At 36.8% G+C, this 17,624-nt stretch overlaps 1 protein-coding gene across 6 annotated transcripts in view; it reads right to left on the bottom strand.

Moving 5' to 3' along the window:
- The window catches only part of SLC39A10 (solute carrier family 39 member 10), a 160,465-nt gene that overhangs the window by 3,747 nt on the left and 139,094 nt on the right, over positions 1 to 17,624 (bottom strand). For all 6 annotated transcript variants that reach the window (XM_055379304.2, XM_019022503.4, XM_063695058.1 and 3 more), the window contains 3 exons: positions 16,982 to 17,350; positions 15,658 to 15,738; positions 5,637 to 5,827 (listed from right to left, as the gene is read on the bottom strand). In XM_055379304.2, coding sequence (XP_055235279.1) covers positions 5,637 to 5,827; positions 15,658 to 15,738; positions 16,982 to 17,350 — 641 coding nt within the window. The remainder of the gene's footprint in view (positions 1 to 5,636; positions 5,828 to 15,657; positions 15,739 to 16,981; positions 17,351 to 17,624) is intronic.

Raw genomic sequence — 17,624 nt, 5'->3', positions numbered from 1 at the left:
AAATAACCTAGCAGAGCTATCCAGCATAACTAGTACCAAGTCATGCACACTGCCCTCACAGTGTATTCTATTCTCTTAATATTGTTAAAATTTCAAAATTCTGAAAATTATCACATCTTTGAAGGCACAGTGCTTTGAAAAGTTTATATATGGCTGGGCGTTGTGGCTCATGCCTGCAATCCCAGCAGTTTGAGAGGCCGAGGCGGGCAATCAACTGAGGTCGGGAGTTCGAGACCAGCCTGACCAACATAGAGTAACTCCGTCTCTACTAAAAATACAAAATCAGCTGGGCATGGTGGTGCATGCCTGTAATCCCAGCTACTCAGGAGGCTGAGGCAGGAGAACTGCTTGAACCCAGGAGGCGGAGGTTGTGGTGAGCCAAGATTGCGCCACTGTACTCCGTCCTGGGCAACAAGAGCAAAACACCGTCTCAAAAAAAAAAAAAAAGAAAGAAAAGTTTATATACTTAATTTCTAAAGCATACCACATACTATTACATCTAAGAATAATCTGTAGATTCAAAATATAAAAATTAAATTCCTTTAATTTGTCTAAGTAAATAAGATTTGTGGAAGAAATACATTTGCATCATTATAGGCATACATTCTTTCCACCCAAACCTAATCTAAAATTGTGAAGGAATTGCTACTTCCAATTTTTACTTTCACTTTTCTGCAAACATAATTCAAATTTGCAGTCATTATCTACAGAAAGATGACACTGATATGCTACCCTCTGGGACACTACGTTTTGCTCCAAAACAGTATCTTGGTGATTTGGGTTTAGGGAGGAGAAATCTAGTGTTAAGTCACATAATTCTTAATTCATACTTCTTCCTGTCTAGGAAGAAACATCATTATTTGTTATTAAATAATGGGTACAATTAATCTAACCACCATGCTCTGACAGTGCTATGGTATATTTTAGCAATCTCTTAAAGGTCATATTTAAGAACTACAGCGTGCTATCATAAATTCTGTTTAAAAGTCTATGGTAATGGTATGTAATAGCTAGTAAAGATTATTTTCTTGTCCAAACCATTCACAAAATCACTTTATCAAATCAACTAATGGTCTAAGAGTTGGCAAACCATGCTGAATCTGGCCAGGCCTATTCATTTACACATTGTCTATGGCAGCTTTTGTGCTACAACAGCAGAGGCGCTGTCCCAGGAACCACTCACTACCACAGCAGAGTTGAATAACTGTGACAGAAACCATATGGTCCCCAAAGCCTAAACCATCTACTATCTGGCCCTTCAAACTGACAGCTTCCTACATATGGTTCTAGTAAGACTATTTTACTCTATCCTTTCTCCTCCTTCCAAGTTTTTATTGTTACAAAGATTTTTCATTATGACTTTCCTTAAATACTTAAGCATAAACAATATGCAGGATGTTTTACAGAAATATGCCCTCTAGATATGTATACATACCAACTAGAATAGGAACTATGGCTTTGCCACATTTAATTCTAACCTGAATGTCAACACCCACACTGTTTGTCATAACCACAGCTAAGAGCCAACCAACACCTACCGGTATGGCCATAATTGTTTAAAATATTACACAAAAATGCTTTGATACTGATTGATAAACAGCACCACCCAAAGTCCTCTACAACTAGATACTTCCACCTGGTTATCCTATAGGTATCTCAAACTAAAACTTCTGGTACTGTTGATATGGCTTTAAATCAATAAAAGTCTTCCTCCATAGAGCCAAAGTCTTTCTGAAACAAAAATGTGATCATGTCATTCTACTGCTTAAACTTTTTCATGGCTCTCCAAAGTTTACAAGATAAACTCTCATCTTTTTGGTATGGCATGTTGTGCGACTGTCAGGATATGGCCAACACCTACCTGACGACAATATGGATCCATTTTTTCCTACCTAACAATAGAAAATACCCAATTTCTGGGTCATTAAAATCTCACAAAATATATGTGGACAGTTTCTTCCCTTTCTCTTGAACATTTAGAGTGTTTCCAATATAATTGTGACATTATATAAATACTACTGCAAAGAACCAAGTAGTGAGGTTTTATTTTTGTTTGCTTGTTTTATCAGGAGTAGTCATGTTATTTCCTCAGAATATAGTCCTAGCTATAGACTTACTGTTCAAAGGAATGATGTTATAAATCATTCCGCTTCCTCATACGACCCTTCCCCTTGCTTCTAATAAACTCCATTCTTTAGGACTCAGCTCGGATTTTTTTGATGGAAAAACTTTCTATTCCCCAACTTTTTAGCCAGCCTCTCTGTAGTTCCACAAACATGGTACAAAACTCTATCATAACACATATCAAAATAACTGTAATTATGACTACTTTTCTTCTTTATTAAACTATAAATCCTTTCTGTAAAGACTCATTCTTCTTGTAACTTTCTAGTGTTACAGATGTAAGGAAATACTAACTATATATAAACTAAATTTCCAGCAGTATATAAAATAAGACAAAAATGCCTGTCCTCCCAGAGCTGACATCTTAGTGGGGAAGACAATGAACACGATAAACAAGTAAAATGGTGTTAATAGGTTGAGATACACGTACAAAGGAGAAAAAGTAAAGCAGGGATAGAGGATATGAAATGTTGAAGGGGAGATTTAAATTTTAGATAAGATGCCTCCTAAGCAGGAGCTAGCCATGAGGATGTCTGCAGGAAAACTATTCCGGAGGGGTGATCAGCAAGTGCCACAGCCCTGACGCAGAATGTCCCTCAGGGAGAGTGGGAGGATTTGAAGTAAGGATAGGAAAACTAAGGAGGACAAGGGAGTGGAAATGTTCAAGGATGATGAAAAACTTTGCAAGTCAAAGAAAGAACTTTAGGACTTTTACTCTGAATGGGATGAAAAACCACAATGTGAAGCATACAAATGTGATGATGTGATCTATGGCTTAAAAGGATTGCTCTAGTTGAGCTGATACAGAGTTGGAAGGCAGGGCAAGGACAGAGCAGGGACAGCAGTTAAAAAGAGAAAGATGGTGGTGGCTTGGATGAAAATGATGAGGGTACAGGTGGTTAGGCAAGAGGCCTCAGGACTTTCTGGCAAACAACATGTGGGAGGGCAAAAAGTTGAGTCAAAGGACAACACTCAAGCTTTTTGAGCAACTAGAAGAATAGAGGTATCATCATTTCTGAGATGGAGACTTCTACAAGACAGGCTGGTCAAGTAGTAGTGTTGGCAACGTCAAGAGCTGTTCTGAACATGTCAAGTGCACAATGCCTTTTAGACATTCAAGTACAGTTGGATTAGTCTGGAGTTAAAGGAAAGGCCTATAATAAAGATACGAGTTTAGGAATCATCAGCCAACAAATATTTAAAGCCATGAAACTAGATGAAATTACTTACATCTTTTGCCAACATTTAGATGCAGGGGGAGAAGAGGAGGATCCAGTAAAGAGTCTGAGAAAAGCCAGCAAGGTGGAGAAAAGGCCAGGAAATTGTGGTATTATAGAAACCTACTGACAAAAGACTGGGCATGATGGCACATGCCTGTCATCGCAGCTACTTGGGTGGCTGAGGCATGAAAATTGCTTGAACCCAGGAGGCGGAGGTTGTAGTGAGCTGAGATCATGCCACTATACTCCAGCCTGGGCAACAGAGCAAGACTGTCTCACAACAAACAAATAAACAAACAAACAGAAGCCTACTGACACAAAAGCATTTCAAAGAAAAGAGAATGACCAACTGTCAAGTTCTGCTGTTATGACAAGAAAAATGAAGACTGGACAATGACTAGCAGACTTAGCGATGCCATGGTCAATGGTTAATTTGACAAAAGCAGTTCTGGCAGAAAAGTCAGGGGGAAAACCTGCTTAGGTTTGGCTCAAAAAAAGAGGAAAATTTAAAAATAAACAATGGGCAGGGCATGTTGGCTTATACCTATAATCTCAGCACTTTGGAAGGCTGAGGCTGGAGCATTGTTTGAGGCCAGGCATTCAAGACCAGCCTGGGCAACACAGTGAGACTCCGTGTCTACACAAAAAAAAAAAAAAAATTAGGCATGGTGGTGTGCACCCGTGGTCCCAGCTACTCAGGAGGTAGAGGCAGGAGGATCACTTGAGCCTGGGGAGTCGAGTCTGCAGTGAGCTATGATTGCACCATTGCATTCCGGCCTGGGTAACAGAGTGAGACCCTGTCTCAAAAAATAACCCAAAACAAAACCAACCAAACAAAACAATGAAAATATCCTAAAAGAGAGCAGCAATAGGGTGATAGCTAAAGGGGAAGTTGGAACTAAGAGAGGTCCCCCACCTCTTTAAGAAGGGAGAAGTAATATGAGGTTTATAGGCTAATAGAAATAATCCAGCAGAAGGGGGGAAATGGTGTGGGAAAGAGAAAGGAGAATTTAACGGAGTTAGCACGAGAGGATCAGTTCTAGGGAACAGTTTGCAGGAGCACCAGCTAGGAAGTTTCCTTTTGGTAACAGGAAAGAATGTAAATGGGCATAGATACAGCAAGGTAAGCAGAAGTGATGATGAGAACTTGTGGATTGATAGCTTCAGTGTTCCCCATGAAATCAGAAGGAAGGTTATCAGCTGAGGGTGAGAATAGGGAATGAGATATTAAAAGTCAGCAGGGAAGATGACTACTCCTAGGTAACTTTGTAAACAAAAAGAAACAATCGTTTACATTTTCAAAACCTTCTATGATAAATAGGCATTAATTCTGTGATTAAAAATTTAGGCTGGGCCGGGTGTGGTAGCTCACACTTGTAATCCCAGCACTTTGAGAGGCTGAGGCAGGAAGACTGCTTGGGCCCAGGAGTTTGAGACCAGCCTGGGCAACAAAGCAAGACCCTATCTCTATAAAAAAAAGTTAAAAAAAAAATATTTTTGCTGGCTGTGGTGGCAGGCACTTGTAGTCCTAGCTACTCAGGGGCTGAGGCAGGAGGATTGCTTGAGCCCAGGAGGTCAAGGCTGCAGTGAGCCATATTCATGCCACTGTACTCCAGCCTAGGCAACAGAGCAAGACCCTGTCTCATTAAAAAAAAAAAAAAAAGGGCTGCGTAATTTTGAAATAAGACTGTGATCTTACCAGAAAAAAAAAGTAAATGTCCTATCTAGTCAAACAAACAAACTAACATAAAAACCTAATTGCTAGTTCTGTAAATACACTGTCTAACATATTTGGGGTATTAAAGTAAAATCAAAATAAAACAAATTGTTAGCATTTACATTTAACTTTAAGCTAAATTTAGAAATAAGAGAAATTACATAAATCCTATGGAATATATACCACTTCCTTCCAGAAGACTGGCTTACCTAACAGGAATAGTATTTCTCTCCTGTTTGCCATAAAACAAACTCAAAAAATTAATTTTGCTAACAAAAATAAAACACTTCTACACCAATATTACAAAGTCTTTAAAGTAGTATAATAATTCTGTAATTATAACTCTACTACTAATGATTATTTAAATAGTAACATGATGGACAGACATTTTCAGCAACTCAACTGGTTTCCATAAAAGGAAACCTCCTACTTAAATGTCTTTCCTTAAGAGATTATTTAGGATATTATGTCTTTAAAATGAGTTATATTTTCAAAAATAGTTTGGCTTCAAACCACTTCCAAGGATTTCTTTCATTTGCAGGTTTAGTACCACAAAAAAATATAAAATATCTTACCATATCCACCAAGGCTACATAGAGGAACATGCCTGCAGTGACTGCAAAGATCCAAAGTGTGATGTTATTGGCATACTGACCAACAGCTGTGCCTATGAGCATGCCTATGTAAGCCATCATGGCAGAGAGGAGGTTGTATACAATTGCTTGCTTTACAGTCATGCCTGCTTTAAGAAGAACTGCAAAATCTCCTGCAATTAAGAAACAATGGGAATGTTTTAAAACCACAGGATTTAAAACACAAATCTGAAAGGAGAAAACAAATAAAATCAGCATTAAAAAGATACACACTTTTAATAAAAGTATTTTATGTGATATATAAAATATTTTACTTATTAAACCATAATGCATGCAAAAACTTGGATGAATCTCAAAGGTATGATACTGAAAGAAGTCCATCTGAAAGGTTATATATCTATTCTGAAACAGACAAAACTATAATAATGAAGAACAGTTAGTGGTTGCCAGGGGACAGAGATGGTGGAGAGCTGCGACTCTAAAGGAAGAGCACGGGGCAAGGGTTGTTGGGGGTGACAAAGCTACTCTGATCCTGATGGTGGCAGTGATTACAGAAATCTATATGTATGTTAAAATTCAAAGAACTGTACTCACAAAAAAAGTCAATTCTACTGTACAACTTAAATGTCAAATTTTTACAAAAGAAAAAAACACGGTCACCGCTCTTCTTGTAACCAACAATCAAGACCTCCCTGCTCGAACTTCTACCCTTTCTTCAAAGGGAAATGGCCTAAGGAAGAACAGAGGTAACAGGTGCTTTAAGTATATTTTATGCTATGGTTACAGTTATTTTTTTTTTCCCAGAAAGAAAAACTTTAATCCTGAAAATTCTAAAAATGTAGTAAGAATGAAGAGCTCTTCCTACCACTTTTCCGTGCTTCTACAATGATGCACATAAATATCTGGCTGAGACTCTGAAGAGCATCAACAATGCTGAAAATAGAGCAAATGCCAGGTTCTTATTAAGCCATACTCCAAAGTCTGTTTCTAACTGTGCTGATGAAGAATGGTGACATTGGTGACTGTGAAATCATCCATGACCACAGAGCTGATGTAAGACAAAAACTCACAGGAGGGAAAATACTGAAATGCTTTTTCTAAGGATCCTCAATGGACTCTCCTCCTGTCACCCCCTCCTTCCAAATAAGAAGAAAGGCACTTTTCTTATTCATCTGTCTAAAGTTGGAACATTATCTGCAAGCTTGACTAGTGCCTATGAAAAATAATGAAGTTGGAACATTAGGGGGAAAAATATTGCTCAGAGAAGTGTCAGTGGAAGGGCAAAATGATGCTAGAGATAATAATAGTATTGAAGCTAATGGGTCGAAAGCAATAGCTTGTTCCACCTTGAAGAGGTATGAAAGAAAAAAACCCATTAGCTTTACATACTATAATAATTTTGTTTCAGTTACTACATGAACAAACATCTAATCAATTATTGAACACTCAGCATATGCAAGGTGCTATACAGAATACTAACTGGGCTTGTTTCTTTCCCTTAAGAAAGGATCTTAACAGCTATGTATCTAAAAATACATGATCTATTATTCTTCTATACCTCTCACGGTTACAAGGTTTATAGTCTATAACAAGGAGAAGTTAACAATAAAGAAATTACTGCAAGGTTTATTTCTACCTTCCAACAAATTGCTACAAACTAAACACTGCAGCATTATTTTGGAAAGTTAAGATAATGTACCTAAGGAGATTATCTACCAATGGTTTCTAAGTTGTAATTGTCCAGTTTTCACCTAATGCTATTCTCCTTACATCTTTTCTCCTCTGATCCTAAATACCTTAATTCTCCTGCTGAGACCTGGATTTAATATCAGCTTTTATCTCTTCTCTCTCCTGGAGTTTGGTTAATTTTCTCCAGTCTTTCTCAGCTTTTTCTCTGTGGAAAGAGCTCCCTAACTTCCCTAACAAATTTCCTCTCCTTGTTTTCAATAAATCACACACCAACTGTGCTAAAGAGGCAATTTCATTTAGCAGGTTATGTAAAACAAACTGAGACTACAGAAGTGTCTTTTAGATTACAAAATGCATTGCTTCCTTTTATAATTTAATAATGCGTTTAAAAATGAGCATTATTTAATACTCAATGAACAACGGTGTCATGGGTACAAAATACACCAACTTTGTTGCCTTCTCTAATATTACTGGATAGCAAGATGGTTTAAGTTCCTTCCTAAGTAACAACCAAACAGCATGAATTAACAAATCAAGATTCAAGGCGAACTATTTTCATTTAATACTTTTAAAAACTGTGGTATAATTACACAACTATTTCATTTTTTAAAAATGTAGACTTCTATGAATTTGGACAAACACATACACCCTATAACCATAAACACCATTAAACTCTAGAACTTTTTCATTACCCTTCCAAAATTTTTTTAGGCCACTTGCCCTTAGGCAACCAACAATCTGCTTTCTGTTCCTATAATTTTGCCTTTACCAGAACATCATCTAAATGGAAGCACACAGTATGTAGTCTTTCAAGTTTAGATTTTGTTCACTTAGAATAATGCATGTAAGACTCATTCGTGTTACTGTGTATATCAGAAAATTATTTTATTGCTCAGTAATATTCCATAGATAAACCATAGTTTATTTATCTATATTCACCAGCAAAGAACATTTAAGTTGTTCACTGTTTTTGGCAATTATGAAGAAAGCCACTGCACACATTCATAAACAGGCTTTTATGTCAACATAAGTTTTCATTTCTCTTGGGTAGACACCTATTAAGTGGGGTCACTGGGCCACACAGTTAAGCATATTTCTAATTTTATAAGAAATTGCATCCCCACCAGCAATGTATAGGAGCTCTAGCTGTTCCACATCCTTGACAGCCCACAATTTGAAATCCAGCATCTGAAATCTCATCTGTATACTTTCTTCAGTGAAACATTTGTTCAAGTCTTTTTGTCTATTTTATTTTGTTGGGCTGTTTGTTTTACTATGATTGAAGTCTTTTGTCAGATATGTATTGTCCAAATATTTTGTCCCAGTTTGTGGCTTGCTTTTTTGTTAACTGTCTTTTGTGAAGAGTTTTTAATTTGTAAGAAGTGTATTTTATGACTGTTTTCCTTAATGGAGTATGCTTAGTGCTGTATCTAAGAATACTTTGCCTAACCCAAAGACACAGAGATATTCTATATTTTCTTCTATTTTTAAGAGTCTCCATTTAGATTACCTACTTTGAGTTCATTGTTTTTTCTATAGTGAGATATGGGTCAAAGGTATTTTTCTTTCTTTTTTTTTAATTGCATGTAGATGTCCAATTGTTACAGCGCCGTTTGTTGAAAATACTATCCCATCCTCTCAACATGGAATTTTCTTTGTACTTTTGTTGAAGATTAATTGCCATATATGTGAGGACTCTTTGCTTTGTTCCATTGCTTTATGTGTCTACTCTTTCACCAATTCCAACTGTTTTGATTACGGTGGCTTTATAGTAAATCTTAAATCAACTTTGCTGCCCTTTTGCAAAATTCTACTGGCTATTCAAGTTCCTTCCCCTTTCCATATAAAATTTTTAAAAAGCTGTTCATCTCTGCAAAAAAGCCTGCTGGATTTTTTACTGAGAATGCACTGTGTCTATAGGAAAAAATTAACATCTTAACAATAGTCTTCTGGTCCCTGAACCTGGTATAGCTCTTCATTTAAGTCTCCTTTGGTTTCTTTTATTGATGATTTGTAGGTCTATGCATATTGTTAGATTTAAGCTAAATATTACATGTTTTTGATGCTATTATAAGTAGATCCTTTTAAAAACTTTATTTTCAACTGTTGATTACTAGTATATAGCAATACAAATGATTTTTGTATAATTATCTTTGTATCAAGTGAATTATTTCATTTTAAAATCTATCTTGGTTGTAGTCTTATCTCAGGTTATAAATTCTCAAAGGTATCTGCATATTTTTCTCTTTTTCCTCATTTCCCTTCTCAGTGAGAACCTGTATAAACATTTTAAAACTAAGTCAAAGGAATCCTCACAGCAGGGATTTATAGTAAACATGCAAATCTATTCATCTTTTGATAAATCAATATTCTTTCCTTCCTGCTGACAAGGGATATCATTAGCACAATGAATGAGGTGTGCCTGCCAAAGCTGTTAAACTAATGAGATCCAATGCTATAGATGTTAACATCTGTTAACATCCACTATTGAGATTTTTTAAAACATGTATATATTTTAAGGTTCTTTATTCTTGTCTTAAATAATGGTTGTATACACGTTAAAATTCTACATAAATGTATACAATGAATGTTCAATTTCCTGTGGACAATTTAACACATTATGAAAATTTTTTAAATTTCTATGTAATCCTTAATTTGACAGAAAGGAAAAATGTACAACACTATAACCTCTCTTAACTGAGTCTTAATAATATGGCTACATATTTTTTTCTTTTTCAACTTTTATTTTAGAAGCATGGGGTACATGTGCAGGATTGTTACAGAGGTATATTATGTGATGCTGAGGTGTGGGGGTATGACTGGTCACCCTGGTATACTACACAATAGTACCCAGTACCCAACAGGTAAGTTTTCTAACCCTTGCCCCATGGCTGTATTTTTTTTTAATCAAAATGTTATTTCCTTGAAGTTGAAACACATTACTCAACATCAAGAAGGTTTGGGAAATTGTGATAGACCAAGATGTCAAAATGGAAGGTGACCCACTCATATCCCAATATCCACAAGAATAATTCTGCATCCATCCACAGTCAAAAGCCTCTCTGTGGGAGTCTCAGAATTCCGGCAGGAGTTTGTGAAACCCTGGTGGAGTCCAAGACTCTGGGGCTGTTCTGAGAGTGCAGACGACACCCAGGTGGTTGATCTGTCCTGAGTTCAAACCTGGAAGCGGCTGTCTTCCTCCTGCCCTCTGGATGGTCCCCAACATTACATTGCCTATAGATGGCCTCCTCCTACTACAGGCTTTTATGTAAATTATTCAAATGCTTATACAGTTCCTTATTGAAGGAAGGTGGAAAACAGTGAAGAGATAAGACAAAGTATTGTAACTTAAATTCAGCTACATAAGTTCGGCAAACACAGAAAAGAGAGTAGTGACTTAGTAATTCAGGCAATTTAACCCATTACCACACCAGAGAGCAAACACAAAATGAGATGTGAGTTTGCTATTTCCTCAAATGCTTTCAATTTCTTCATGTCTCTTACAGTCAAATTCCCTGAACTATATGTTATTCTATGGTTCTAAGGATATGTTTTTACGTATCACATTCCTAAACACAACTACAAAAAACACCTGCGGAAACTGCAGAGAGAAAAAGGGGTAAGTGGTAAGAAGGTAACCATCATTAATCTCTAAAACAACTTGTTTTCAATTCTGTGTCTCAGTGAATATACCACTGCAAAAACAGCAATCTGTTCAGAAAGGGAACACTAGAACTTGGAATTACCAACTGAGGGTCAGTCTCCATGTATTGCAATGTAATTGGAAAACATGTTTTTCCTCCAAGGGTCTGAGGTCAGTATGGAAATCTCAGAATTGTTTTAAGAATTCATAATGAAAAATGTAACAGGGCAAAATAGGTTTTAGATCAAATAAATTATCCTGAAATGTGACATACTATACTACTTTGTCAACATCTTAACCTAGAAAGTGGGAAGTGGACTTCTCCCTGGCTCTATCTGCCCATGCTTCTAACTCAACCTATAGAGGAATGATTTTCCCTGTGCTTGGGAGTTCTGAGGAAGAAGCTTGTATGCCTTTCTCCATATCCTGTTCCTCTCCGAGTAAGAATAGATGATCTGATCAGAGTAGGGACGCTGACCTGGTCCTGTTGTACAAAAGTGCCCTTTGCTGTGCCTTAAGGCAAAAACTAGGCTCCACGATCATATTCTTACTTCCTTTATTTATGGTCCCTAGACCACTTCTTAACTTGTTGATAGATACAAGGACCAGAGCCCTTTCTGTCACCTCCAGAAGAGGAAGCTGGGTCATTTCTTTACACTGTTTCTTCCCTAGTAGCCTATCCAGCTACAGTATGGTACAGTTTACGTCAATTTAACATTAGGAAAAATGCACATTTTCTAAAAGCCCACTCCTTTCCCTCTAGCAAAATTCAGTATACTCTGGCTTGACATATCTTCTCATAGCAGTAGCAACATCTCAGCCTCTGATTTGTGGGATAAAACAGGTAGACATCTGAGGTCTGAATGACTCAGTAGGGGTTCCTGGTCCAAGCAGAGTTCTCCGCTCCAGTTTTTTACCAGAGCTCTGCATTGGGTATCAAGGGCTTACCTAGCTATTAATGTATGTAATGCATTTGTTCTACATGTGGTTATCAGCCCTTGTGTGTCACTCCTTCAATGAGAAATTGCAGACAGAAAAAGGGTGGTAAGAAGGTAATCATCCTTAATCTCCAACTTGTTTTCAATTCTGTGTCTGAGTGAATCCTTCAAGGTCATGGCAATTCAGTAAAACCACACTTAAACTTGAAGTAGCCTGACACTCCATTTACCAGGTAGTGGGTAGATGAACAGGAAGGAAAGTTGGAGGTTTTTCTAGTATATTATGGAGGTGTATGCGTGATTATCCAAGTCTATTACTAAAAATAGTTTTTAAGTGAAAGATTAAATATGAGGCAACATGTTACTCATATATAAAAACTGATAGCCTTGATTTGTGGAGTTAGGCTAACAGCAGTATGTGATAGACCAACAGCAGTATGTGATAGAGAAGAGTATAAGACGTCGTATCTGTGCATTAAAAAACTACAGTTTAAGAAATACGGCATCTAACAAGAAAATGGGTGAAGGACCTCGAGAAAGCAAACAATAAAACTTAGAGGAAACAGTAATCCAAGGCATGAGGTAAAAGACAGTAATAAAGTTGAAGATTCTTAACATGATAAACTAGGAATAGAAGTATTTGGGCCAGCCATGTAGGAGAATGGTATAAACAAGGAAACAGATTCAGGCACCCACACTACACATTTGGTGAATTGCGTTTAGTTGAAATGAAAAACATGTAACAGGATGTACTGCAGGTAACACTAAAAAGGTAGGTAGAGAGAAGAAGTGAAGGTCATTGAAAGTGTGACTCATAAGCTGGGCGTGGTGGCTCACACCTGTAATCCCAGCACTTTAGGAGGTTGAGGGAGGTGGATCACTTGAGCCCAGGAGTTCAAGACCAGCTTGGGCAACATGACAACACCCTATCTATCAAAAATACAAAAATTAGCTGGGCATGGTGGTGCACGCCTGTAGTCCCAGCTACTCAGGAGGCTGAGGTAGAAGGATCATTTGAACCCAGGAGGTCAAGGCTGCACTAAGCCGTGATCAAGCCACTGCACTCCAGCCTGGGCAACAGAGGGAGACCCTGTTACAGGGGGAAAAAAATATATAAAATCCAGCTCTATTTTATATGTCTGGAAAGCTACTGGAAGACTTTAATTACATAAGAACATCACATTTAAGCAGATATATCTGGCAATGATATACTACAACAGAATAAAACCAGAGATATAAAGACTATGAAAACTGTCTAAGCAAAAACACCACAAAGGCGGTGATGACTTGGTCTGGATAAAGGATAATGGGCATGAACAAGAGATAAGATTATGTGTCTGAAGTTGGCAAGGTAAATGAAACCATACAGAATCAAGCCCCAAGGAATTAGCACCAAGTATGCACTAATATATTTTTACTGCTTTATGTAAGAAGTTTTTGATTTTTCAAGAAATTTATATGATAAGTTCTATTCAAAATGAGCAAATACTACAAATCAAGACAATTACGCACAGTCAAATGACAGACATTTCATAGCCAGGTGAGTTTTCAGAAAAATTAAATTAGAAAACACATGAAGAAATCCCTTGCATATTCGAAAGGTGACATTAGTATTTTTTCTTTCAAATTAATGCCATCTCCATTTCCCTCAGATATTTTCCGTGTGAATGAGTATTTACATCTTAAGCTACTGTTTTTTAATTTATAAAAGAAGAAAACCAAAGTAGTATTGCAATGTGGAGAGAAACTAAATTGGTAAACCAATAAATACCAACTAAAATAAAAAAGAAATGGTTTACATCCATTACCTTGGTAAAAAAGAAAAAGTTAAGGCCAGGTGCAGTGGCTCACACCCGTAATCTTGGCACTTTGGGAGGCTGAGGCAGGCAGATCACTTGAGGTCAGGAGTTCAAAACCAGCCTGGCCAACATGGTGAAACCCTGTCTCTACTAAAAATACAAAAATTATGGCCGGGCGCAGTGGCTCATGCCTGTAATCCCAGGACTTTGGGAGGCCGAGGCAGGCAGATCACCTGAGGTCAGGAGTTCGAGACCAGCCTGACCAACATGGAGAAACCCCGTCTCTACTAAAACTACAAAATTAGCCAGGCGTGGTGGCACAAGCCTGTAATCCCAGCTACTCGGGAGGCTGAGGCAGGAGAATCACTTGAACCCGGGAGGCGGAGGTTGAGGTGAGCCGAGATCGCACCATTGTACTCCATCCTGGGCAACAAGAGCAAAACTCTGTCTCAAAAAACAAAAACATAAACAAAAAAACAAAAATTAGCCAGGCGTAGTGGCCCATGCCTGTAGTCCCAGCTACTTGGGAGGCTGAGGCATGATAATCGCTTGAACCCAGGGGACAGACGCTGAAGTGAGTCGAGATCATGCCACTGCACTCCAGCCTGGGCAGCAGAGGAAGACTCTGTCTCAAAGAAAAAAAAAAAAAAAAAGTTAATGCCAAGTGCTGGGAGGGTTGTGCCAACAAGAACTTTCAGATATTGCTGTTTGGAAATCATACTGCTTTAGCATGCATACCCTAGACCTGTCAATTCTGTTTCTGAGTGTATATCTCAGAGGAGTTGACAGGTATCAAATCTAGAAATGTTCAATGCACTACTATCTCTGATGGGAGGAAATTAAAGGCCACGTGCTGTGTCCAATAACAGGTGCTAAATATGTAAAATGTGGTGAAAGCACATTTCTGAGTACTGGGCAGAAACAACAGATTAAATTAACTCATCGTAATCGGGATGGAGAGTTTTAAAACATAGTAACAAGTAACATAAGGTAAGAAACGTAAGGGATGTATCAGGAAAGTGAATCAAAGTGAGGAGGAAGTAACCCATATCTCTTTTAGAAAAAAAAAGTGCAGCTCATTTCCAGCGCTCATTTCTAAGGGCAAATGGGAAATGCATTCGAAAAAAAAAAAGAATGAAGTCCAACATAATATATATGATTACTATAGTTGAAAGTGTATCAATAAACAAGAAAACATTTTTTAAATGAAAAAAGAAAAATATAGGTTTTTAAAGATCATTTTTTGAGTATTCAGTTCCATTCGACCAAAATCACATAAGAAACACATACCAGATTTTTGGGTATTAAGATTATAATATTAAAATATATAAAATGAAAACAGAAATCATCCAACCTTCTTACTTCATAAAATAAGAGCTTTGGAAATAAATGATTACTCTAAAACCTCAGTGCTGGTTAGTAACCGAGTTAAGAACGTAACCCTATCTTTAATAACCATCCAGGTAACATTTTTGAACATCAATATTAACTTTCTATTATTTATGAAGAAAGACTGCCTTAGGTACATCTAGGACAACTTTCAATTATGTAATTACAAACTTTACCCTGATTCTTTTAAAAATATAGTCTACATGGTATATGAAATAAAAGTAGATTAACAGCAAATGTGGTATTTAAGAAATATTTCTTTTTAAAAGTTATACTTAGTGAACCAGTCATAATCTATAATCTTCATTATAACAGCATAACTATGTTATTGAATGCAAAGGAAACCACACAGAAATGAACATTTCATCAATCTTAAGGAGCATTTTTTTTCATATTTTAACATCATGAAATATCTTACAATTAGTGACACTATAGTTGCCATCAGCCATTTTTTATGCTTGAACATCTCTGAAATTTGAATGCAATTACAATTAAGGAAGTCTTAGATTTGATTAAATCTGGTAAAATTTTTAAGGTTATATTACCTAATTCATGTGGCAGTTCATGACAGAAGACGGCTATAGAAGTACTGATTCCTCCTGTCAATCCAGCACTGAAAGCTGCACCTGAGGAAGATAAGAAAAAAAACAAGGTTTGCTGATCTTAACTCTTCACATTTTCATTAATGACAGATGCAGTTTCTTTTGCCTATCTAAATTAATTTCTTAACATATGAGTGACTCACTTATCTTACACACTATAGTTTCTGAACATATAGTGGGGTATAATAGGTATGTGACAACTAGAGAAACAGCTATTCAATAAAAGCAATATTCCATATTGAATTTAATTCTCTATTTTTGTAGCCTTCCAACTCACTAATATCTCGGGAATAGTAACAATTTTCAGAACTTCAAAGTAGTGGTTTGATGGTCAACTTTAAGTCTTATAAGTCTAAGATTGTACTTGCTCTCTCACATTGATCTTTATAGGGATTTAAATGGCTAACATCTTTATCAAAACTTTCCTAGACCTGGAAAATAAATGGCACAAAGTATTACTTGTCTGGTAGTATTTAGGACTGAGGTCAGATTTATAAATGCATCTAGGTCTACTAGCAGAATTATTTATTCTTTAGTATTAACAGCTACTATAGGCTGAGCATGGTGGCTCATGCCTGTAATCCTAGCACTTTGGGAGGCTGAGGCAGAAGGGTTGCTTGAGGCCTGGAGTTCAAGACCAGCCTGGGAAGCATATCTAGACTGTCTCTATTAAAAAAAAAAACAAAAACAGCTACTGTAAATTCAAAAACATGGTCTCCGCTTTCTGAAAGAAACCAAAGCCTACCTCTGGGTGCTAAAAGAGTCTGGATCTCAAAGAAAATTATGTATTGATCACATTTAATGTTCTCTTTAACTGGTAATATCAGTTTACTTTAGCAAGATATTAATATATTTGAATTTAGTACAATGGATTTTCAATGTTGTAAATTTTTTTTTTTTGCCTTTTCAAAGATATGGCAAATTTATTAAACCTAAGATTGAAATTAAACTGTTCCCTTTTAGGGATATGTAAATACATTTGAAAATATAATGTTAAGCAGTTTTTTCAATATGGTAACTCTACTTTGAGAAATCAAGTTATTAAAGAAATATACTACAGACATTTGTTTACGTGTTTTAAAAAACCCCACTAAATTATACCCTTACACCTCCAAATGTAACAACTGAACACGAAACTGTAGCCTTTGGGAAAAATCAACTGACCAGAGTGATACATAACCGTATATTTGTTAAGCTCCAGCCAAATTTAATCATACATATTATAGTCCATAAGATTAGCACAGACAGTGGTTTCCAGTCCACTTACCAATTGCGAGCCCATCACTGAAGTTGTGGATGCCATCCCCCATGATCACCATCCAGGCTATATTAGCTATTCCTGTTTCTTTCAGATCGGATCCAGAATGACAGGGGCCATGGGAATGATGAGAATGCTTGTGGTGCCACTGGTGATTATGCTTCCTCAGCACAGTTTTGTTCTCGCCGTGGTGGTTATGTGCAGCAGCATGGAGATCATGCTCGTGAATGGTATGTAATCCATCACTGTGAGAATGGTCTATGATTTTCTCCTCTTCTATACAAAGGTAATTTTTAGGAGGGGATTCTTGTTGGCCTTCTAAATCTGTCAGTTCAGTTTCATTAAGTCGATCTTCAGAAACAACCGAGTCATCAGTTCCTGTATTTATAGCAAAGGATATGCTTTATCAACAATTAAATGCATGGATATTTGCTAATTTAAACCTAGATAGAATAGCAGTGCAATGAACATTTCTTAAGTGAATGTCTTTTAGAATTCTTAAATAAATATATTTCCTAAAATTATTTAGAAGCCATTCTAATAGAAAAATGATTTCTGGAGTTCAATTAAAAAATAAGCAAAACAAAACAAAACAAACATACACACACAAAGAAGAAATTGGGTTCGGGGGGAGATTTAAAAGATGCTCTGG

This window comes from Gorilla gorilla, chromosome 11, assembly GCF_029281585.2.
Source record: "Gorilla gorilla gorilla isolate KB3781 chromosome 11, NHGRI_mGorGor1-v2.1_pri, whole genome shotgun sequence".
In the NCBI taxonomy this organism is placed as follows: Eukaryota; Metazoa; Chordata; class Mammalia; order Primates; family Hominidae; genus Gorilla; species Gorilla gorilla.
This window is presented reverse-complemented; position numbering and strand designations above follow the sequence as displayed.